The sequence below is a fragment of the Eptesicus fuscus genome, chromosome 2 (assembly GCF_027574615.1).
Source record: "Eptesicus fuscus isolate TK198812 chromosome 2, DD_ASM_mEF_20220401, whole genome shotgun sequence".
Lineage (NCBI taxonomy): Eukaryota > Metazoa > Chordata > Mammalia > Chiroptera > Vespertilionidae > Eptesicus > Eptesicus fuscus.
In genome coordinates this window covers 2,548,271-2,570,447 of record NC_072474.1, presented here as the reverse complement: position 1 = coordinate 2,570,447, position 22,177 = coordinate 2,548,271, and the positions used below count along the sequence as shown (strand labels likewise).

Genomic DNA, 22,177 nt, shown 5'->3' with positions numbered 1-22,177 from the left:
CCCCCCCCCCCCCCCCCTCCCCCATCCTCCCTCTGAGGCCCGATAGTCCGATCGATGCCTCCTTGTTTCTGGGTCTGTTCTTGTTCCTCAGTCTATGTTGTTCATCATTTCCCCTAGATGAGCGAGATCATGTGTCACTAGAGATATACTTATAAGAACTGAATGTGAGATGAGCAATAAGAGTTATGCTGACAGGCAAATGAATCAGTCTGTAGTGAGTTTCTTTCTGGACCAACAGTTCTTTTGAGACCCAATTTCAATGTCCACCGGTTCCTTATGTGTACATGTCAGCACTGACCCCTCAGCTCTGGATGGTGGACAAATGGTGGTAACGGAGGTCCGACTCCCTCTGGTTTGGTCTCGGCCGGACCCAGGGGCACGGCTTCACCCGGATTCAGGGGCACGTGGCCTCACCCAGACCCAGGGGCGCGTGGCCTCACCCGGGCCCGGGACCCAGCCTCACCCGGATCCAGGGGCACACGGCCTCACCCGGACCCAGGATCCGGCTTCACCCGTACCCAGGGGCACAAGGCCTCACCCGGACCCAGGGGCACATGGCCTCACCCGGACCCAGGGACCCAGCCTCATCCGGGTCTAGGGGCGCGTGGCCTCTCCCGGACCCAGGGGCGCGTGGCCTCACCCAGGTCCAGGGACGCAAGGCCTCACCCGGAGCCAGGGGCACGTGGCCTCTCCCGGGCCCAGGGACCCAGCCTCACCCGGGTCCAGGGGCGCGTGGCCTCACCCGGACCCAGGGGCGCGTGGCCTCTCCCAGACCCAGGGGTGCGTGGCCTCACCCGGACCTAGGTGTGCGAGGCCTCACCCGGATCCAGGGACACATGGCCTCACCTGGACCCGGGGGCGCATGGCCTCTCCCAGACCCAGGGGCGCGTGGCCTCACCCGTAGCTAGGTGCGCGAGGCCTCACCCGGACCCGGGACCCAGCCTCACCTGGATCCAGGGACACATGGCCTCACCTGGACCCGGGGGCGCGTGGCCTCTCCCAGACCCAGGGGCGCGTGGCCTCACCCGGACCTAGGTGCTCGAGGCCTCACCCGGATCCAGGGACACATGGCCTCACCCGGACTCAGGGGCGCGTGGCCTCACCCGGACCCAGGGGCGCGTGGCCTCACCCGGACCCGGGACCCAGCCTCACCCGGATCCAGGGACACATGGCCTCACCTGGACCCGGGGGCGCGTGGCCTCTCCCAGACCCAGGGGCACGTGGCCTCACCCGGACCCGGGACCCAGCCTCAGCCGGATCCAGGGACACATGGCCTCACCTGGACCCGGGGGCGCATGGCCTCTCCCAGACCCAGGGGCGCGTGGCCTCACCCGGACCTAGGTGCGCGAGGCATCACCCGGATCCAGGGACACATGGCCTCACCCGGACCCGGGGGCGCGTGGCCTCTCCCAGACCCAGGGGCGCGTGGCCTCACCGGGAGCTAGGTGCGTGAGGCCTCACCCGGACCCGGGACCCAGCCTCACCCGGATCCAGGGACACATGGCCTCACCTGGACCCGGGGGCGCGTGGCCTCTCCCAGACCCAGGGGCGCGTGGCCTCACCCGGACCCGGGACCCAGCCTCACCCGGATCCAGGGACACATGGCCTCACCTGGACCCGGGGTGCATGGCCTCTCCCAGACCCAGGGGCGCGTGGCCTCACCCGGACCTAGGTGCGCGAGGCCTCACCCGGATCCAGGGACACATGGCCTCACCCGGACCCAGGGGCGCGTGGCCTCTCCCAGACCCAGGGGCGCGTGGCCTCACCCGGAGCTAGGTGCGCGAGGCCTCACCCGGACCCGGGACCCAGCCTCACCCAGATCCAGGGACACATGGCCTCACCTGGACCCAGGGGCGCGTGGACTCTCCCAGACCCAGGGGCGCGTGGCCTCACCCGGACCTAGGTGCGCGAGGCCTCACCCGGATCCAGGGACACATGGCCTCACCCGGACCCGGGGGCGCGTGGCCTCTCCCAGGCCCAGGGGCGTGAGGCCTCACCTAGACCCAAGGGCGTGTGACCACACCCGAGCCCAGAGGCTCGCAGCCTCGCCCAGACCCGGGTCTCAGCGGGATTTCGTCTTCTTGATCCCAATTCCTGTTGGTCAATTCCCTCTCAGCAATTCCTTCGGCCATTTTCTCAGAGCTCCAGGGCGGCTGCCGCAGAACTCGTTGGGCGGCGGGCTCGGCGAAGCTCCAGTGTGCCCGGTGCGCGGTGGCGGGCTGGTCCGGTGTCGCTGCGTCGGCCCTTGGGTCTGCAGCGGTGGCCGGTCACCGAGCGTGCGCACCTGGCCGCTTCCGGGGCATTGAGATTCTTGAAGGACTCGGAGGTCAGCAAGCGCGGAGTCTCCCACCCCATGTCTCCCAGGGGCTCATCTGTCCGTGCTTGGCAGCGAGTGGAGCCGTCCCCTCAGCCGGAGACCGCCGGGGGAACTGCGCCGAGCACGTTCCAGGCCGCCATTGTGTCGCCTGAGCCGTAGTTCTTAAAGTGTGGACTTTGGGTCACCGGCATCAGCATCATCCCGCGTACCCCTCTCTTTTATTCTAGTTGTAGAGCATCTGCTCAGCCAGCCCTCTGGTGGTTCTGGCTGGTGTCTGCTCTGCTCTCCCGTCGTAGTCTCAAAATTGTTGTGGTAGGCAACGATCAGGCTTCCGCCCTATGCCTCCATCTTGGTCCTCCTTTGTACAGTTAAGTCTTGATTGTTGTTGGTGTCACTGGGAGGAATTGTCCTCCAGGCCAATTGGCCGTGAGGACCCTCTTTGTCTATATAGGAAGAGTTGCTGTGCAGGAGACATGTTTATGGGCCGGGTCTTGATGCAGCAATGCTTTGGCGCTCACTGAGTCTGCCTCTTGAATGTGTCCCTTGTGCGCGTGGTTGAAATCTGGTGTCATCTCACACCGACCACTAGATGCCCTCGTTTCTGGGTCTCCAATGTAGTGTAGGTCAGCTACTGCCTGAGGCACTCAGCAGGGAAAAGCCTCTGCTCAGCTTGGATGGGGCGGAGTTACAGGGTGGAGCCTACAACCTTGGCTTCCTGTCAGCCCCGCCCTATGAGGTTCCTGTGTCTGTGTCCCTCTGTACTCCTTGCAAACACCTCTGAGAGAAACGCGCCCTGGAGTTTCGCCCGCTGCCAAACAGTCTAGTCTCTCCCCTAATGAATCTGGATTCCCAGATTCTCGCCTGGAACTGGGTTTCAGTGTAGTTGGAACTGGGTCTCAGCGCAGTCTGGCGCTTTTGTCTCCTTCCCAGCAGGGCAATTCAGTGGCACAGGCATCAGTCCCTTCTCTGCGCACCTTCCCGTGCGCGCCTCTGGAGCTCTGCCTTCCGCCGCTCCTCTGTGCCTGCGCCCCACAGCCCAGATTCATTCCCCCAGCGTGCGCCTGGCTTCCCAGGGTTTCGCCCGGAACTGGGGTTCAGTGCAGTCGGAGCTGGTGTTCAGCGCAATCTGGAGCTTTTATCTCCTTCCTGCTAGTGAACGCCAGCCAGGCCATCAGCCGCCCCTTCCTCTCCGGCTCCGTCCTCCCCGCACGCGCGCGTGCTCGTGTCTCCACCCGTGTCTCCATACCTCAGGCTTTTACAGCTCCTCTGATTATCCTTGTGGTTTTCTCTTTCCTTCTAGTTGTGGGCATTTCAGTCTCCCAGCTTTCCTGTGGTTCTGAATGATGTCCGTTTTGACTTTTAGTTGTATTTTTGAAATTGTTGTGCCCGGCTGTAGGTTAGGTGTTTAACCTATGCCGCCATCTTGGTTTCTCTCTGGAATGTTTTTATTGTAGTTTATTTCTAATATTATGCCATTTTGGTCTGAGAAAATGCTTGATATGATTTCAATCTTCTTGAATTTGGGGAGACTTTGCTTGTGACCCAATATGTGGTCTATTTTTGAAAATGTCCCATATGCACTTGAGAAGAATGTATATTCCATGGCTTTGGGGTGAAATGCTCTGAAGATGTCAATTAGGTCCATCTAATCTAGTGAGTCATTTAGAATTGCTGTTTCTTTGCTGATTTTTTGTCTAGAGGATTTATCCAGTGATGTCAGTGGTGTATTAAAGTCCCCTACTATAATTGTATTGTTGTCGATCTCTCCCTTGATATCTTCCAGGAGTTTTTTTTTATGTATTTGGGTGCTCCTGCATTGGGTGCATATGTTTACCAGGGTTATATCCTCTTGTTGTATTGATCCCTTTATTATTATGAAGTGGTCTTCCTTATCTCTTCTTATGGCCTTTAATTTGAGGTCTATTTTGTCAGATATAAATACTGCTACCCCAGCTTTTTTTTTTTTCATTTCTATTTGCCTGAAATATGTTTTTCCATCCCTTCACTTTCAGTCTGTGTGAGTCCCTTGTTCTCAGGTGGGTCTCTTGTAAAGAGCATATATATGGGTTGTGTTTTTTATCCATTCAGCGACTCGATGTCTTTTGATTGGAGCGTTTAGTCCATTTATGTTTAAAGTTATTATTGAAAGGTACTTGTTTGTAGTCATTTTTATTTTTTGTGTCTGTGTTCCTTCTTACCTTTTTACTTCTTTTTACACCAGTCCCTTTAGCATTTCTTGCATTGCTGACTTGGTAGTGATAAACTCCCTTAGCCTTTTTTTGTCTGTGAAGCTCCTTACTTCCCCTTCAATTTTGAATGATAGCCTTGCTGGATAGAGTATTCTTGGATTCAGTCCCTTGGTTTGCATCACTTTGTAAATTTCTTTCCACTCTTTTCTGGCCTGATGTGTTTCTGTTGAAAAATCATTTGATAATCTAATGCGAGATCCCTTGTATGTAACTTACTTTCTCGCTCTTGCAGCCTTTAAGATTCTCTCTTTGTCCTGAATGTTTGCCATTGTAATTATGATGTGTCTTGGTGTGGGTCTTTTCGGGTTCATCTTGTTTGGGACTTTTTGTGCTTGTGTGACTTTTTTCTTTACCACATCAGGTAAGTTTTCTGACATTATTTCTTCAAATAGATCGTCTAACACTGGTCCTCTTCCTGTTGTTCTGGCACCCCTATTATTCATATATTGCTTCGTTTCATGTTATCCCATAGCTCCCTTAACATCCTTGCAATGGTGTAAGGGTCAATTAGCATATCCCCTCTCTATTAGATAGGATGCAACTGAATTACTCACTTTAAAATGATTAATTTTATGTTGTATGAATTTCACTTCAGTTTTTCAAAAAGCAGCAACAGCAGCAGCAGCAGCAGCAGCAGACTGAATCAGCACCTTGCACATTGCTATCACAGCAGTTATTACCTTATATTGTTTATAGAGTTTCCCCATAATACTTTGAGTCTCTTATCTTCCTCATCTTCTCATCCCCAAGTGCTTAGTCTAGGCCAGTGATGGCGAACCTATGACACGCGTGTCAGCACTGACACACGTAGCCATTTCTGATGACACATGGCCGCTGAGGCGGCCGCATGCCGAGGATGAAACATTTGCTGCTCCTGAGGATGAAACATTTGCGACTAGAATCTAACCCCAAGACTCTAGTCGCAAATGTTTCATCCTCCCCTATTAGACACTCTGTGCCGGAGGTCTGTAGGCCAAAACAACAGAAGTCCGGCACAGAGTGTCTAGTTCTGGGACTTCCGGTTAAGCCGGGATCTGTGCCCTCACTTCCGCCGGCAGAGCAGGGAGCAGCGGAATACAGCGGGGGACGCATCTCTGGGGGCCCTGCCATTACCAGTAACCAAATAACAGTTAACCACAGCAACCATTATCTACTGTTCTAGGGTGTCATGGATTTCTAATCCATCATTACTGAGATAAGTGAGGGGGAGGCTGGGAGAGGCGAGGGTTTGTGGCGTGCTATGGGTGCCGTTTCCCGCCATTAGAAATAGCGGCAGCCATTTTAATTCACATAGGAACACCATCTTGCTCCATAGTGCAGACTCCATTTCACCACTATTACTGTTGTGCATCCTTATTAACCCCTATTTCTGCTTATTAACCCTGCCCTTTCCTAAAAGACAGTTATATGCACCATTTTGTGGTTAGTTAGGCTAGTTAACCCCTAATTGCCTGCAAGCCTAACAAGCTATATATAATTCTATCTTCTGTCACTGCCCCCCTGATGGAGAACCCAAAAAATAAAAAACTAAGGTTAAGTAAAGGAAGTGGTAGTAGCAGTGGCCGAGCCTTTCAAGAGACATGGACCGAGATTTATGGCTTTATAGAAAAAAAATGGCAGATCATTTTGCGTTCTATGTACTGAAACGGTAGTAAGCAGAACATAGAATATAAATAGACATTTTGAAACTAAACATTCCCAGCTCTTGGAAAAAAGTGAGGATGAAAGGAAGGAATACATTTCCAGGCAGCTACACCTTTATAAGAGCCAATCTAATTCCATCCTTAAATTTATGAAAGGCTCTACAAATTTAACATCTGCAAGTTTGAGCATTGCTCACTCTATAGCTCAGCATGGAAAAGCGCTCAGTGAGGGAGAATTTATTAAAGAAACTCTCCTAAGATGTGCACCAGTTCTATTTCACGATATGCAGAATAAAGATGCAATTATTAAGAGAATATCTGAGTTACCACTCAGTAGAAATATCATAAAAGACCGAATAATGAGACTGAACACAAACGTATAATATCAATTAAAGAGAGACATAAGGAAGTGTAAATATTTTTTGATCTCTCTTGATGAAACTACTGATGTCACATCACATGCTCAGTTGGCCATTATTGGTTGATATTCTGATGGTCTCACAATGAGAGAAGAGTTGATAAAGTTAGTATCAGTGTCAACAAGTAAATCAGGAAGCGAAATATGTAAGGTTGTTATACAAACATTTCGTGACCTAAGCATTGATATCTCTAAAGTTGTGTCAGTGACGACAGGTGGGGCACCAAATATGGTGGGGAAAAAAGTCGGATTTGTCAAATTGTTTACAGAAGCTATTGGACATCCGATTGTGCCTTTTCATTGTATTATCCATCAGGAGGCTTTATGTGCCAAGGCAGGATTCACTGACTTAAACGACTAAATGTCAGTTGTTACAAAAATAGTTAATTTAATAGCTGCTCGTCCCCTTCACAAGCAAGAATTTTCGGCACTTTTACTGGAGGTTGATTCCACCTACAGTGGACTGCTGATATACAATAATGTAAGATGGCTGAGCCGAGGCAAAGTTCTTGAGTGCTTTGTGGAGTGCTTTGAAGAAATTAAGGTATTCCTTGATGATAAGGATCTGGGAAACTTTCCTCAGCTAAATGATGATAAGTGGGTCAACACCCTGATGTTTTTTACAGATCTCTCTGTTCATATTAATGAACTGAACTTAAAGTTACAAGGTTTTGGCAAAAGTATTAACGTTATGTTTGGATACATAAAAGCTTTTGAAAGTAAAGTTAAAATTTTCAAGCGAGATGTAGAAACTAAAACTTATAAGTATTTTCTTTGAGTAACAAAGTATTTTGAGAAGGCCAGTGCAGCTGTACAAAATGAAATGGAACTCTTGCATATGAAGTACCAGCATGTTTTAGACTCGTTACTTGACCAGTTTAGTGATAGATTTAGTCAATTTAGAAGTCTAGAACTGACCATGAAAATAATTAAGTATCCTGATGTAGTAGTCTACAGTAGTGTGGAATTATATGATTTCCAAAGGATGCAAATTGATGATTTGGAGATGCAACTTGCAGAATTTCACGACAGTATCTGGGCTCAGGTGTTTGTTGACTTGAGGTCAAAGCTTGAGAATCTGGAAAGGTGCCGCTTGGAGAATCAAGAGGAGTGCCACTATGAACAGGAAATTTGGAGTGCCTGGAACCGACTACCAGACACTTTTAGCACCCTGAAAAATATAGCAATGGCTTTACTCACAATTTTTCCCTCTACATACTTTTGTGAGGCCTTATTCTCAGCGTTAAATAATATCAAAACCAACAAAAGAAACAGATTGACAGATGAAGTTAGTAGCACTTGCTTGGGCCTGAAGTGTACAAAATACCAACCTTCAATTGAAGATTTAGCCAATGAAATTCAGCAACAAAAAAGTCACTAATAGGCAGGTTAGTTAAAGAATTCCTCCTCCCCCTCACTTATCTTAGTTCACGGCACCCCACACAAGCTAAATAATATCAAGACCAACAAAAGAAACCAACTGACGGATGAACAAAGAACTCACTAAGCAGGTAAGTTAAATATTTAGTTTTTGGATTATTAAATACAGTTATATATAACAATTATACATTTATGTTATTTAAACTATAAATATCGCGAAATAATGTTTTTTCCTCAAAGTGACACACTACCTGAGTTATGCTCAGTTTTTTGGCGAAGTTTGACACACCAAGCTCAAAAGGTTGCTCATCACTGGTCTAGGCCCTCAAGGAATGTTTTTCTAAATAAGTGAAAAATAGAAATACCACTTATCTCCCTTGGGGCAGTAGGCTAGAGCAGATGAAGTTTTGAAGATCTAGATTATATAAAAGCCTACGAGGGTATCCTATATAATAAAGATATAATATGCAAATGCTTGTTACGCAGTGAAGCGTAATGACCGACCGCATAACGACCGGATCACAGATCAGCAGGAGGGTGAGGCAGCGAGCTATAAGCGGACGGGGGAGGGGGGGGCAGGGCAGCAAGCTATGGAGGGGTGGCGGGGGGCGGAGGGAGCTACAGGAAGGCAGGGTAACGGGCGGAGAGCTACAGGAGGGCAGTGGCAAGCTCTACTGGCGAGCTACTGGAACACGGATTCGTGCACAGGGCTACTAGTATATTAATAAGAAAGGAAAAGATCAGGAAAGACTGCAGTTTATCTGGTTATAAAGAACAAAAATGAAATGACTTTTGGTGAGGTTTTCAGTTACTAATAAAAACATTTATTGAGTTCTTAACTACTTTCCCTTTTTCCAAATGGGGAAACAAATATACTTAAGTAACTTGCCTAAGGTCACAAGGCTGATTACTGGGAGCAGCAAGATTTATATCCAAGTCACCTAGACTGCAAGCTTGACCTTATAACACTAAGATTTCACCCTGCCCCTTCGTATTGCTCAAAAGCTGTGAATGGACATTCTTTGGCCCACAACTTGCCTTTTCTAAGGCTGAAAAAACACTCCTTCCCCACAATTGTCTACTTATCCATTGCCATGAATGCTGTTTATATATCATAAAGTACTTTTTAAAAATACAAAATGTTAATTTTTTAAAGAGGTGAATCATAAAAAAGATCTCCCATTTAAAAATCCTCTCAATAAAAGCTCTCCCATTGCCTTGGCTGGTGTGGTTCAGTTAGTTGGAGCATCATCCATACACAATAAGGTTGTGGGTTCAATTTCCAGTCACAGCACATACCCAGGTTGCAATTGATGTTTCTCTCTCTCTCCCTTCCTCTCCAAAAGCAAATTTTTAAAAAGATCATATCCTCAGGTGAGAATTTAAAAAAAGCTCTCCCATTAAAAACACTAAATCAGCAAGTGTTTGTGGCCTACTCCTCATTACACAGCTGAAAAGATCAGAATGTGCTAGCCTCACTAGAACCATACCCACATGGCTTCCCCAATGGAGACTCATTTTCATAGTACCCCAACCTCTGCATAGGTTGAGAAAAACACAGAGTAACAAAAACACACTGGAAGAAATATTACACACTGGCTTTCTTAGTTTAGCAAGCATGATGGATGTATATTTCATCCTCTTCACAAACCCCCCACCCTGCCTTTTCTCTCTCTTTAATAATGGTAAAACCTGATGCATGGAGAGTCAGGAAAAAAATTAACCAAAAGTCTCTGAAATTAAAAATATATATATTTGTGCCCTGGCTGGTACTGCTCAGTGGTTGGACCGTCGACCCGCGTACCAAAGGGTGGCAGATTCAATTCCCACTCAGGGGCAAGTCAGGGTTGCAGGTTTGATCCCTGGCCCCAATCTGGAAGGCATTCAGGAGGTAGTCAATCAACGCATTTCTCTCACATTGCGCGCGCTCTCGCTCTCTCTCTCTCTCTCTCTCTCCCCTCCCTCCCCTCCCTCCCTCCCTTCCACTGTATCTAAAAAAAATCAATTGAAAAAATATATCCTCAGGTGAGGATTAACAAGGAAAATATATATATATACGTACACACACACACATATATACACTAAGTGGCCAGATTATGATGATCTCTGAATGCATAATAATCTGGCCACTCAGTGTATTTGTATCTCAAATGGGTACCAAAAGTATTCTAGACTTTTGCTGGAGAACAACCACCTATTTGCCCTGAGCTTTCTATCAGCCAGTGCAAAGGGGAAAACTGATCAGGTGCATGATTTATAGTATCTTTGATATCAAATAAATTAGGTACTCAAGAGAAGTACACTGAGTGGCCAGATTATTATGCATTCAGAGATCATAATAATCTGGCCACTCAGTGTGTGTGTGTGTGTGTGTGTGTGTGTGTGTGTGTGTGTGTGTGTATACTAGAGGCCTGGTACACGAAACTCGTGCACAGGGGTGCGGGGGCAGGGTATCCCTCAGCCTGGTCTTGGCCTGCAAAGACGCCAGCATCCGTCACCTGGCCTCTAGCCAGAGGTTCCTCCCCTCTTTCCACACAGCCTCTGGGAAGATGCTTGTCCTGGGGTCCCCTCAGGGCCCCGGCCCATGACACCCTGCAGCTCGGGTACTCGGGGGCTTGGGCTTTCAGGTCTGGCTTCCTCACCTGGTGTGGTGAGCATCAGCTGCCATGGGAGCCTTGCCTTAGGAGTCACCCCCTTGGACCATACTACTTGCGAGTGTGTGGGGGGGGCAGCCTCGGCAGCAGTGATCTGATGGTGGAGGACCCCGGCACCCATAGGGCTCTGTCAGCATCAGGAACTGGAAATATCCATTTTTCTGGTTCCTCCCCTGCCACAGGGACACTGAGCTCGGGGCCCCACAGGCCTCTTCCCTCCTGCCGCAAGGCAGGCCGGGGTGTGGACTCTGGACGCTCGGACTCTGGGCTCACGGCCCGAGGCTCCTTCCCTCCCGCCGCACGGCCAGCCAGGGCACAGATGCTGGGCTCATGGCCCCACAGGCCTCTTCCCTCCCGCAGCATGGCAGGCCGGGGCGCAGACACTGGGGGCGCGAACTCTGGGCTTGCGGCCCCAGAGGCCCCTTCCCTCCTGCCGCACAGCCGTGGTGCAGACGCGGGGATGTTCCTGCCCCACCCCCAGCCACTTGCAGCGGCCTGGGTCCGGGAAACATCCTCTAGACCCAAGCCGCTCAGAGCCTGTAGGCCCACACTTAGGTCCTGAAAGGCAGGGGTCCCAGAACGCCCCCTGGCCACTTCGAGCCTATAGGTGCAGGCGCCAAGGGGCTGGGGGTGGGGCGGGAACATAGTGCCCCCAGCTGCTTGGGAATGCTCCAGCACCAAGCGGCAGTTTGGGTCCATGCCCCCAGCCCGGCGCCCACGATGGGGGGCTGGCTGCTGGCCTCTGGGGTGTGTGGAGATCCCGGTGGCCACCACTGCGTGTGGCCCAGGGGTCCCTGCATGCCCCCCAGCCTGGCGCACATGGTCAGTGCTCATGCAGGAGGCAACCAAAGTGTCCCTCTCACATTGATGTTTCTGTCTCTCTCTCTCTCTTCCACACTCTCTAAAAATCAATGGGAACATATCCTCAGGTGAGGATTAAAAAAAAAAGAAATCCATATCCTATGAAAGACACATCTTGAAAATACCTAAAGAAAGTTGTCATTTTTTCATGGTGAAGGGACTGGAGTCCGTGTTGATGAAAACACCTTGGTGGCTGTGGTGACTGGCAGTGGCTGCAGCAGCGGGGTGATGGGGCTGGTGCCTTCCCCTGACCAGCCCGGTTGCCTCCCATAAAGGGAGACATCCCCTAAGGGCACCCAGTATGTGAGAGGGGGCAGGTTGGGCTGAGGGAATCCCCACCCCCAGTGTACGAATTTTGTGCATCGGGCCCCTAGTCTTAAGTATAAAGTTTATTACCATAAATTGATTCAAAAAATTATACATGTATCATTTACTGTGGCATCAAGTTAATTGAATAACATGCTAATTGAATAACAAAGAGGCAGTATGCAATCTTTAAAATGAACATACCCAGTGGTTTATGGCATGGGAAATAGCACTAGGGTACTTGTTTTATTCTTTATCTTCAACTGTATTTTCTTTTCTATAATAAGCATGTATGCCTTTAATGGGGGGAAAAAAGATTTTTAAAACAATAGGCAGCCATTTCTCCTAACTGGTTCAGTCATGCACTACTGTCTCCGAAGGGCACTTGCCAGTTCATCATATCACATCCTTTGGTTATACAACTACATCAGTTCATCTTTTGTACATCATTTCAGAGACTATACCATTTGAATATAAATTAATCACTGTCAACAATATTCAGGATTCCTAAGAATAAGAAGTCCAAAAGACAAAACTGTTTTGTAACTACAAACACGTGAATTTATTCTTGTATTTTTGTGATATATTGTTAAACCTAGAAAAGCAAATAATGCTTTCAATTGTTTTATGATTTAGGAAAATGAGGTAACAGGCATATAGTATCCGATCATTCCATTTATAATTTCAGGAAGTACATTTCAACCATCCATTTTTAGACAAGTTCCCTATAGAAATCAATTTGATTTCCCTTGCATGAATAAACTCATGCAGGAAGAAATTTTCAACAATTTCTTATTATATCCCTTAGGTGTCAGGACAGACAAATGTTTGTGCAATCTATAACAGGATGGTAAAGGCTTCCATATGATAGAAATGACAGAGAAAACATGAGTTATAATATTTAAATCTAATATCATTGGATCTAGATTTCTTCACCAAGGATACAATTAAGTTAAACAGGGCTAATGAGAACAAAATTTTGTTGACTATTAGCTAATTCTGGCAGGAAAGGGAAAAGAAGGATGAGCTTATTAACTCACTAACAGGATAATTTCTGAAGAAGAAACTTTATAGCTCCAGCCAGTGATCTCTCTAAGCAATGGTTTTAACTTATAAAGGAATTCAAAATTTTAATTCAAGTTAAAAAATAACAAAAAAGAAAGAAAAGCCTTGCTTTGACCATACCCCCCAACTTCCACACTCTAACTTCTTACTGTCACTTTGCCGTACCTCATCTCTGCCATCCACTACCATAACACTAAACTTCCTTCCCAAACCTGGTGCTCCCTTCCTGGGCTATATAATTTCATAGCTCCACACCATTGTACTTGCTGTGCTTCTGTGTGGAAAGCCCTACAAACTGTCTTTCTGGCCAGGTTCAAGCTTTACCTTTCCTTTTCCCCAACCCTACCATATCCATCCATATTCCCATAGCAATTTATACACACCTCTATTATGGCTCTTAAAGTATTGTATTATTGTTATTTAATGTGTAGCTATCTTAAAGTTCTTTTTTTAATTAAAAAATGATTTACTAAGTGAGGTAATGTATGTTAATATTAAAATTCTTGAAGGCTATGACTTTATCTTTCTTATTATAGAAACTAGAGGCCCAGTGCATGAAATTTGTGCACTTGTGGGGGGGGTCCCCTCAGCCCGGCCTGCACGCTCTTGCAGTCCAGGAGCCCTTGGGGGATGTCCAACTGCCAGCTTAGGCCCGCTGCCCCCAGACATCCTTAGTACTGCAGTAGATATGGGAGAGGCTCCCGCCACCGCCACTGCACTCGCCAGCCGTGAGCCTGGCTTCTGGCTTAGCGGCACTTCCCCTGTGGGAGTGCACTAACCACCAGGGTCAGCTCCTGCATTGAGCGTCTGTCCCCTGGTGGTCAGTGCACATCATAGCAACCGGTCGTTCTGCCGTTTGGTGAATTTGCATATTAGCCTTTTATGTCTGCGGGATCGGGCCAAAACTGGCTCTCCAACATTCCCTGAGGGGTCCCAGATTGTGAGAGGGCGCAGGTCAGGCCAAGGGACCCCACCAGTGCATGATCAGGGCCGGGGAGGGACACAGAAGGTTGGCCAGCCGGGGCGGGACCGCAGGAGGGCTCCAGGGCATGTCCGGCCCATCTCGCTCAGTCCCAATCAGCTGGACCCCAGCAGCAAGCTAACCTACCGATCAGAGCGTTTGCTCCCTGGTGGTCAGTGCACGTCATAGCAACTGGTCAACTGGTTGACTGTCTGCCCCTGGTGGTCAATGCACATCATAGCAAGTGGTTGAGCGGCCTTAGCATATTATGCTTTGATTGGTTGAACGAACAATTGGACACTTAGCATATTAGGCTTTTATTACATAGGATTTTAGAACATAAGAAAAATACAATAGCATCACAAAAGTAAATACAATACCTACAACAATTATTAACTCATGACCAATCTATTTCAACTATACTCCCCACTTACTTTTCCTACCCACAGATTATTCTGAAGTAAACCCCAGACTTCACATCATTTCACCTGAAAATAGTATACTTCTAAAATTTCTCTGAAACACAAAACATTTTATAAACTTAACCAACATAATAACCATTGTCACATTTAAATCTTTCAAAATAATAATTCTATAATATCACCATATATCTAAATTAGTATTTACATTTCTTCAATTGGTTATTAAACGTTTATTTTTTACCATTAATCAGGGTCTGGAAGAAGTCTATCATTGCAACTGGTAGTCTCTTAAATGGTTTGCCTCCTTTTCTTCTCCTTCTTATAAGTCTTTTTTTTTAAAGAAAAAAAAAAACAAAAACTACAGGCCGTTTGTTTTTTATAGTTTCCTAAGATCAGAATTTTGCTCATTGCATACCACATTACTCTATCCCCTGTATTTTCTGTAAAATTGTGGTTAGATCTAGAGGCCTATCATATTCAGGCTTGGTTCTTTGGTCAAGATTGTTAATAATAATGAAATTTCCATCAGGAGATAAATTATGTCTGATTTTCTTTTTGAGATATTAGTAGCCACTAATAATCACTGTCTAGACTCCAGATCCATTTAATCATTAGGAGTTGCAAAAGTGTGACATACTAATTATATCATCCCATCTTCATATATTGGCTAGGATACAATAGCTTTTATAAAAGAGAAACTTCGCCTAACTTAGTATTTGGCTACCCTGAGAAAAAGCATGATGTTTATTCTTTCTTTGATTTTCTGAATATTAAAAGTACATCACTTGGGTTGCGGGCACATCCCCAATAGGGGGTGTGCAGGAGGCAGCTGATCGATGTTTCTCTCTCGATGTTTCTATCCCTCTCCCTTCCTCTCTGTGAAAATTCAATAAAAATATATTTTTTTTAAAGTACATCAGGCCCTGACCGGTTTGGCTCAGTGGATAGAGCATCGGCCTGCGGATTGAAGGGTCCCGGGTTCGATTCCAGTCAGGGGCATGTACCTTGGTTGTGGGCACATCCCCAGTAGGGGGTGTGCAGGAGGCAGCTGATCGATGTTTCTCTCTCATCGATGTTTCTAACTCTCTATCCCTCTCCCTTCCTCTCTGTAAAAAATCAATAAAAAATATATTAAAAAAAAAAAAAGTACATCAGTTTCCTAACATTCTCAAAAAATGACAATTTTCTTTCTTTCTTTTTTTTGGTAATCATTATTATGAAATTGTGATTTAAATATTTCAGTCTCCTGTTGTATTATCTTTACTGGTAATCAAACTATCCCACTATTGGTCAAGTGGGAGCTGCTTCAAGTGATTCCCAAGTCCTAATTTTTTATACCCTCCTTGCTTTCTAGCTGACAAAGGATTCCAAACCTATCTTGCACATTTTCTGTTCCCAATGTAGAATTATCCATTTCTTCAAAGATGACCTCATTAATTCACTAGAGACCATTCATGCATGGTCCCTCGGGGTGGCCTGCAGAGATCAAGCGCCAGCTTGTGCCCCCAGGCTCTCAGCCCCAGCCTCGCAGCCCCGCAGCCCCACATGGCACTCCATTGTGGACGGTGCCACCCCCTCACCTGTGCCACCACCCCGCCTGCGGGGCGATCAATCACCCCCGCCACTGGTCACCATCTGCGGAGTGACTGGTGGGGCGATTGGGCCCCCACTCGCACTCGTCTTGGCCTGGCGCCACCCACTCACCTGCTCCACCACCCTTCCGTGGTCCCGCTCTCATCGGGGCCCATCAGGGCCAGCAGCATCTCCACTGCCACCTGCTGCCAGCGCCACGTCGCTGATGCCCGCCATGTTCCGCGCCACCCCCTGGTGGTCAGCACATGTTATAGCGAGCGGTTGAACTCCCGGACAATTTGCATATTAGGCTTTTATTATATAGGATTCTTAAACCTAAATTATGTGTTCCCTAAATGTTTTTCAAACTAAGTAAGACCACTGCTGAGCAAGGTCCAATTCTTGAATAATTTTAAATTTGAAAAATGTGTATGTGCACAATAAATAAAGACACATAATCATTACTCCACTCTTACTAATATTAAAAGAAGTAATTAAAATCCTTAATTACTCATCATCTAAATTGTAGGACTCATCATGTACCAAAAGACATACCTAAGCAACTCAACCCTTTTGTTTCAGTATTATAATAAAAGTAGAGGCCCGATGCATGAAATTCGTGCAAGGAGCTGGGCCCTTGCAGCTGTGGTGGCTGCCTCGGCCCTCGCAGCCCCGGCTTCGTCCAGAAAGTCATCCGGAAGGACATATGGTCTAATTAGCATATTACGCTTTTATTATTATTATTTAGCAATTCAAATAAGCGTGAAGACCTTAGCAAAACTCTGGCTGGGCTGAAATCCAAAAGTATTAAAAGAGGGCCTCTTGATGTGATCTTTCAAGAACCACAAGAAATACAATGTAGGGATAAACCTAAGAAACTGTCTGAATAAAGTTTTAATTAAGGTAGTCATTTTAAATTAAAGGTTGTCATCTTCAATAAAAATGAGTAAACAGTCTCAATTAAGTATCATGAGGTTTTTTGGATTGAATTTTGAGAGAGAGAGAGGGATGGAGAGAAAGAGAGAAAAACAGATCTGTTGCCCCACCCACCCACGCATTCATTAGTTGATTCCTGCATGCTTTCAGAGCAGGGACCTACAGCAACCCTGGAGCATCTGGACACACTCCAACCAAATGAACTACCTGGCCAGGGCCAAAGTATCATGACTTTAAACATAACAATTTGTGATCTTAATTATTCACATTACCCTAAAATCATTATAATAATAATGACATTAGCATCTTTTAAAACACAACTGAATTCCTGAGTGGAAAACAAAATCCTTATTCACCAAATCACAACTAAAACAAAATCAAATTTAATCTTGTATGCTTTCTAAATATCTCAAACCTCTGTTCTTAGTAGGAACCAAAATAAGTTTTTTTAAAGATTTTTTTTCAGTTGCAATATTTGTAACTCTAAGTGCCTTTTGAATTACCAATATTTTTTTCAAGGTACTGAGACATTAATAAGATACTTTAGAACATATTTGGTTTTTGAAGTAGTCTAGAGAAAGAGCAGCAAAATAATCATTGCAGAACATCCCAGGTCGTAGACTACTTTAAAGCAATTATTTACTCAGGTACAAATGTTCAGCATAGGTACAATTTAAAGGGGAAACTCTTCCAAAATGTCTGCTTAAAATATTGGTTTGCAGTATTACTACTAGTTCTGGAATGACAGTCCCTTAATTTTAATTACTCAAATTTCCTAATCTGAACTAGGCAAAAATGGAACATGCCTAGTCTCACTATACTTTAATTATAAACATAATTATACATGTTATGACTGTTTCTATAATTGACTAGATCTAAAATAGCATTTACAGTTACTTAATTATCCCTTTCAGAACTCTAAAGCTCCAGTTAGTAATTTAAAAAAAATGTAAAAGCAAAAATTGTCTTATTTTAGGATTAAAATATGCAGCTATCTCCAGATGAGGTTTCTCCAGATGAGGTTAGTAAAGGACTCTCAAATGTATTTACCCACAAATGGTAATTGTGAACTATCTATATATATAAAAGGCTAATATGCAAAGTGTCCCTTCGGGAGTTCAACAGGGAGATCGGGAGTCAACTGCTTGCTATGACATGCACTGACCACCAGGGGGCGGCATGGAATGTGGCGAGCGACCAGTGGCAGCAACCACTGAGGGAGCAAGGGAAGGAGGAGGCAGGGAGGTGCGGAGGCGGGGGGGGGGGGTGCAGTAACCATGTGGTGGCAGCATGCAGGCGGGCCGTGAGGGAAGGAGGAGGTGAGGAGGCAGGAACTTGATCGGCCCTGATCACTGGCTAGGCCTAAGGACCCTACCCATGTATGAATTTCGTGCACTGGGCCTCTAGTTTATTTATATGTGTACAAACACACATCCATTTAGTAAGCTTTAAACTCATTGGCATCTATATATATAAAAGCCTAAGCGACTATTACGCCCAGTTGACCAAACAACCGGTCGACCAGTCACTATGACATGCACTGACCACCAGGAGAAGCTCAATGCAGGAGCTGCCCCATGGTAGTCAGTGCGCTCCCACAGCCAACCTCCTGCGACTGGCCAACCTCCCGCAGTCCCGCCCCCAGGCTAGCTGGCCCTGATCAGCCCTGATTTGGACTGGGCGAGACAGCCCCAATCGGCCCAGATCGCTGCAGGCCAAGGGATCCCACCCATGCATGAATTCGTGTACTGGGCCTCTAGTTTTTTATAACCACAGTACTATTCTGAATATTTTAAATATCTTTTTTATGTACATAATCTGCATATAATTATAATTTATCTGTTAAACTAACATACTATATTTCACATACTATAATGTCATAAAATATTTACATACCTCAATCTATTTCTAATGTGTCTCCAGATAAAAAGATTAAATAAAAATATTTATAATATAGGCATTTTAAATTTTTTTCTCAAATCAAAGTTGTTTAGACATGTTGTGTTCATTTCCATGACAATTAAATGTTCTAAGATATCAATCAGGTAGCAATGGGGCAAAGAGAGCAAAAAAAAAAAAAAAAAAAAGCAAGATGTATACCTCTTACCTTATACCAGAATAATTCTAGATGGAGCAAAACTTTAAATGTTACAAAAACAAACAACAATGAAACAATTGAAAGAAAACAGGGGGCTTTCTTTTTTGCTTAATATTGCAGAGTGGAAAGATCAACATATAATATAAACCTAAAAGTCACAAAATAAAAGATTGATAAATTCAATTGTATAAAAATAACCACCTTCTGCATAGCAAATGCCACCATAAACAAAGTCATAAGACAACTAATTAAGACAAAAAGATTATTCAGATTAATAGGACTAATTTCTCTAATATAAATAAAGTATATATAAATGAATAGGAAAAAACAACAACCCAATAGAAAACTGGAAAGGATAAATTGTTCTCAGAAAAAAAACATAAGGAACCTTAAAACTGTCAAAAAAGAGAAATACAAACTATGCTGAGATACCACATTCACCTATCTGGCTCACACAGATCAAAAAATCTATACAGACTTTAAACAGAAGCATGAAAATAAAAATTTCTCACCCATTGGATACATGATGCATGAAAGGAAATTCAACAGCATTCTATACAAATGTACGTATTCTTTAACCCAGCAATTCCACTTTTAGGAATTGACCCTACAACTGTACATACACACACACTTGAAATAGATACAGGCTTATTCATCACAGCATTGTATATTACAGCAAAAGATTTGAATGGGGATGCTCTGAATGGGCCTACGTATTTACAGTTTAAAAAAAAAAGATATGGAACAGTGAGTACAGTGTGCTACCATTTCTATAAAGAATATATAGAAATATTTGTATTTGCTTGTAACTGCTAAACATTCTCTGGAGTGACATGCAAGCAATTGACACAAGTAGCCCCTGAAGAAAGGGGACAGGTAACTGAAGGACAGGGGTGAAAAAAGCACCATTTGCTATCTATATTTTTGTTTCTTTCAAATATTAAGCCATATGCTATATTATCTATCCAAAGCAAATAAATAAAAGTTTAAATATTTTTGGAAGAAAAATGAAAAAAAATGCTTCATCATAACAATATGCATGTATGTGACTAAACCTGACAACAGGGATTATGATTTATAGACTAAAAAGCAGAAAGGAACTTATTCTCCTGTACATTTACTTATTTTTCTATCAATGCTTGGTTTGATTTTATTAGTCTTCACACTCATTTATTTTCATTCAATACTTTACAAAATATTTAACTTAAACTGAGAGATGTTCACTTTCCTAATCAGATAGGTTCTGTTTTTCATACCATGTATTTATCTTTATGCTGTTATTTTAAGAAAAATAATAAAATGCTCAGTTTAGCAAGTGCTAAAGATTTAGGCTCAAAGAGATGCACTTCGTGTTTCAAATGTACAAAATGCAAACTGGCATGCTGATAAGACCAATAACTACTCTGACTTTCCAGTAGGAAAGAAAACCACACAATTAAGGTGTATAAACCTCCAAGTCGGATGTGAATCCTTAGTGAAGTTAGAATGGGAAATCTAGCAAATAAACCTAGAAAAATACATATCTAAAGCTGAAAACACAACCTGTACTACAAAGAAGTTGAACCTTGAACTCAACTATAGTGACCTGTGAAATCACTAAGTGACATTTCTTCCAATTATTTTAAAAAATAACGTGAAACAAAGTAATCTCCCTTTTTATGCCCTTATAAAGCAAATTCATGCTTTAATAAACAACATCAAAACATCAAATATATCAACTGAAGCCATTCCTTTTGTAAAAATTGGGAATTAAAGAGCCTAGTTTCACCATAATTTCTTTTAAGTCCAAGAAAAATCATCCTATAAATAGGTGGAGAGAAAGGCACAATTCTGATTTAACTCAAAAGCAAAAGCATTTAAATTAAAATAGCTCTCATAAAAAGCATATGATCATGTGGTAAGAATCTATGTAAAATAAGTGTTTTAATTACTTCAGATGGGCAACTAAACAGTTGGAGCGCATATTTTCGTTTCCAAGTCCTCCGGGTTTTTAAATGTTCATTTCAGTAACATAAGATGTTGATGCTGCCCAGGTGTCTAACCCAACACCTGCAGACAGGCGTGTCTGGGGTCCCGTCCCCGCCCGCGGGAGGCCCGCGTCCCCCAGCGCGTGCACGGAGGTCCGTCCCGGGACGCGGCCGGCGGACGCCACCCTCCAGCCGCCCCACCACCCGGGGCTACCACCCGCTGCGGCGGTCTTCCCAGCGCCGGCCACGGCCTCGGCCTCCGCCTGCCAGAAATCCAGCTCCCCGGGACCGGGGGCCGGGACAGGGGCCGCGGCCGGAGCAAACCCAATCCCCCGCCAGCAGCGCCAGTCCTCCGGGACCGACTCTCCAGGTGCGGAGTCCGGGCGGGCCCGCGGCCCCGGCCACCGGGATAAGGGCGCGAACCCCGGGACCGAGGGCTGCCCGCCAGGAACCCCGCGGAGCCGGGCCGGGCCAGCCCCGAGGGGCGCCGAGGAAGGGCCGGGCCGGGGGGCGGCCACCCAGAACCGGATTAAGGCAGAGGGGCGATCTGATCCCGGAGCGCCAGGGGCTCGGAGACCGGGGGGGAGACGCGGGGAGGGGCCCCAGTATGGGAAGGGGCCCAGGGTGTCGGGGCCCACGCGGCCCCGGCCTGCGGGAGCAGGACTCGCCGCGCCGACGGGGAGGGCGCGCTGAGGGAGAGCCGCGGGGGGAGCGCGCGGGAGGAGCCGGCAGGGCGCCCGGAGGGCAGCGCCCGGAGCCCGGGACGCGCGCGGGCGGCGGGACTCACCGCGCTCGTGGCGGCGCCGGACAACAGGGGCCCGGGCGCGTCCTGTCTCCTCAGGCGGGACTTGAGGCTCTTCATGGCCCAGGCCGGGCAGCCCCGCTCCCCGCCGGCCGGCCCGAGCGTCTGAGGGACCGCAGCGCGCGGAGGAGCGGGCGGTGCCGCCCCACCTGCCACCTGAGCCCCGGCGGCCGGCCGCTCCCGGCCCGCGGCGGCGCCCCGCAGCCCGCAGCCAATCGGAATCCTGGAAGGGGGCGGGACTTCCCTTACTCACTTAACACCCTTCCTCTCCCGCTGGGGGAAAAGTTGGGAACTTCAGCTGGGGAGCCGCGGAGACGGACGGCTGGCCGCGTGGGGAGACCCTAGAGCCGGGCTCCGCACCCCCGGCGCCCGGCTGCCTGGCGGCGGGGCCCCAGGCCCGCGCCCTCTCTCCGCCTTCAGGACGCCCCTCCTCGGCCCACCCACGTGCTTCTTCCCAAAGAAAGTGCCCTTCCCGCCCCGCCGGTCCCAGAAAGCAGCCCAGGTTACCTGCACTCACACTGGCTTC

The 22,177-nt window shown here is 46.6% G+C and overlaps 1 protein-coding gene across 1 annotated transcript in view; it reads right to left on the bottom strand.

The window, feature by feature from the left end:
- UACA (uveal autoantigen with coiled-coil domains and ankyrin repeats) overlaps positions 1-21,850 on the bottom strand; it is a 118,440-nt gene extending 96,590 nt beyond the window's left edge. Inside the window, exon 1 of the mRNA XM_008151365.3 lies at positions 21,637-21,850. Within this exon, the coding sequence (XP_008149587.2) occupies positions 21,637-21,711 (75 nt within the window). The 5' untranslated portion in view covers positions 21,712-21,850. The remainder of the gene's footprint in view (positions 1-21,636) is intronic.
- Positions 21,851-22,177: the final 327 nt, after the last annotated feature.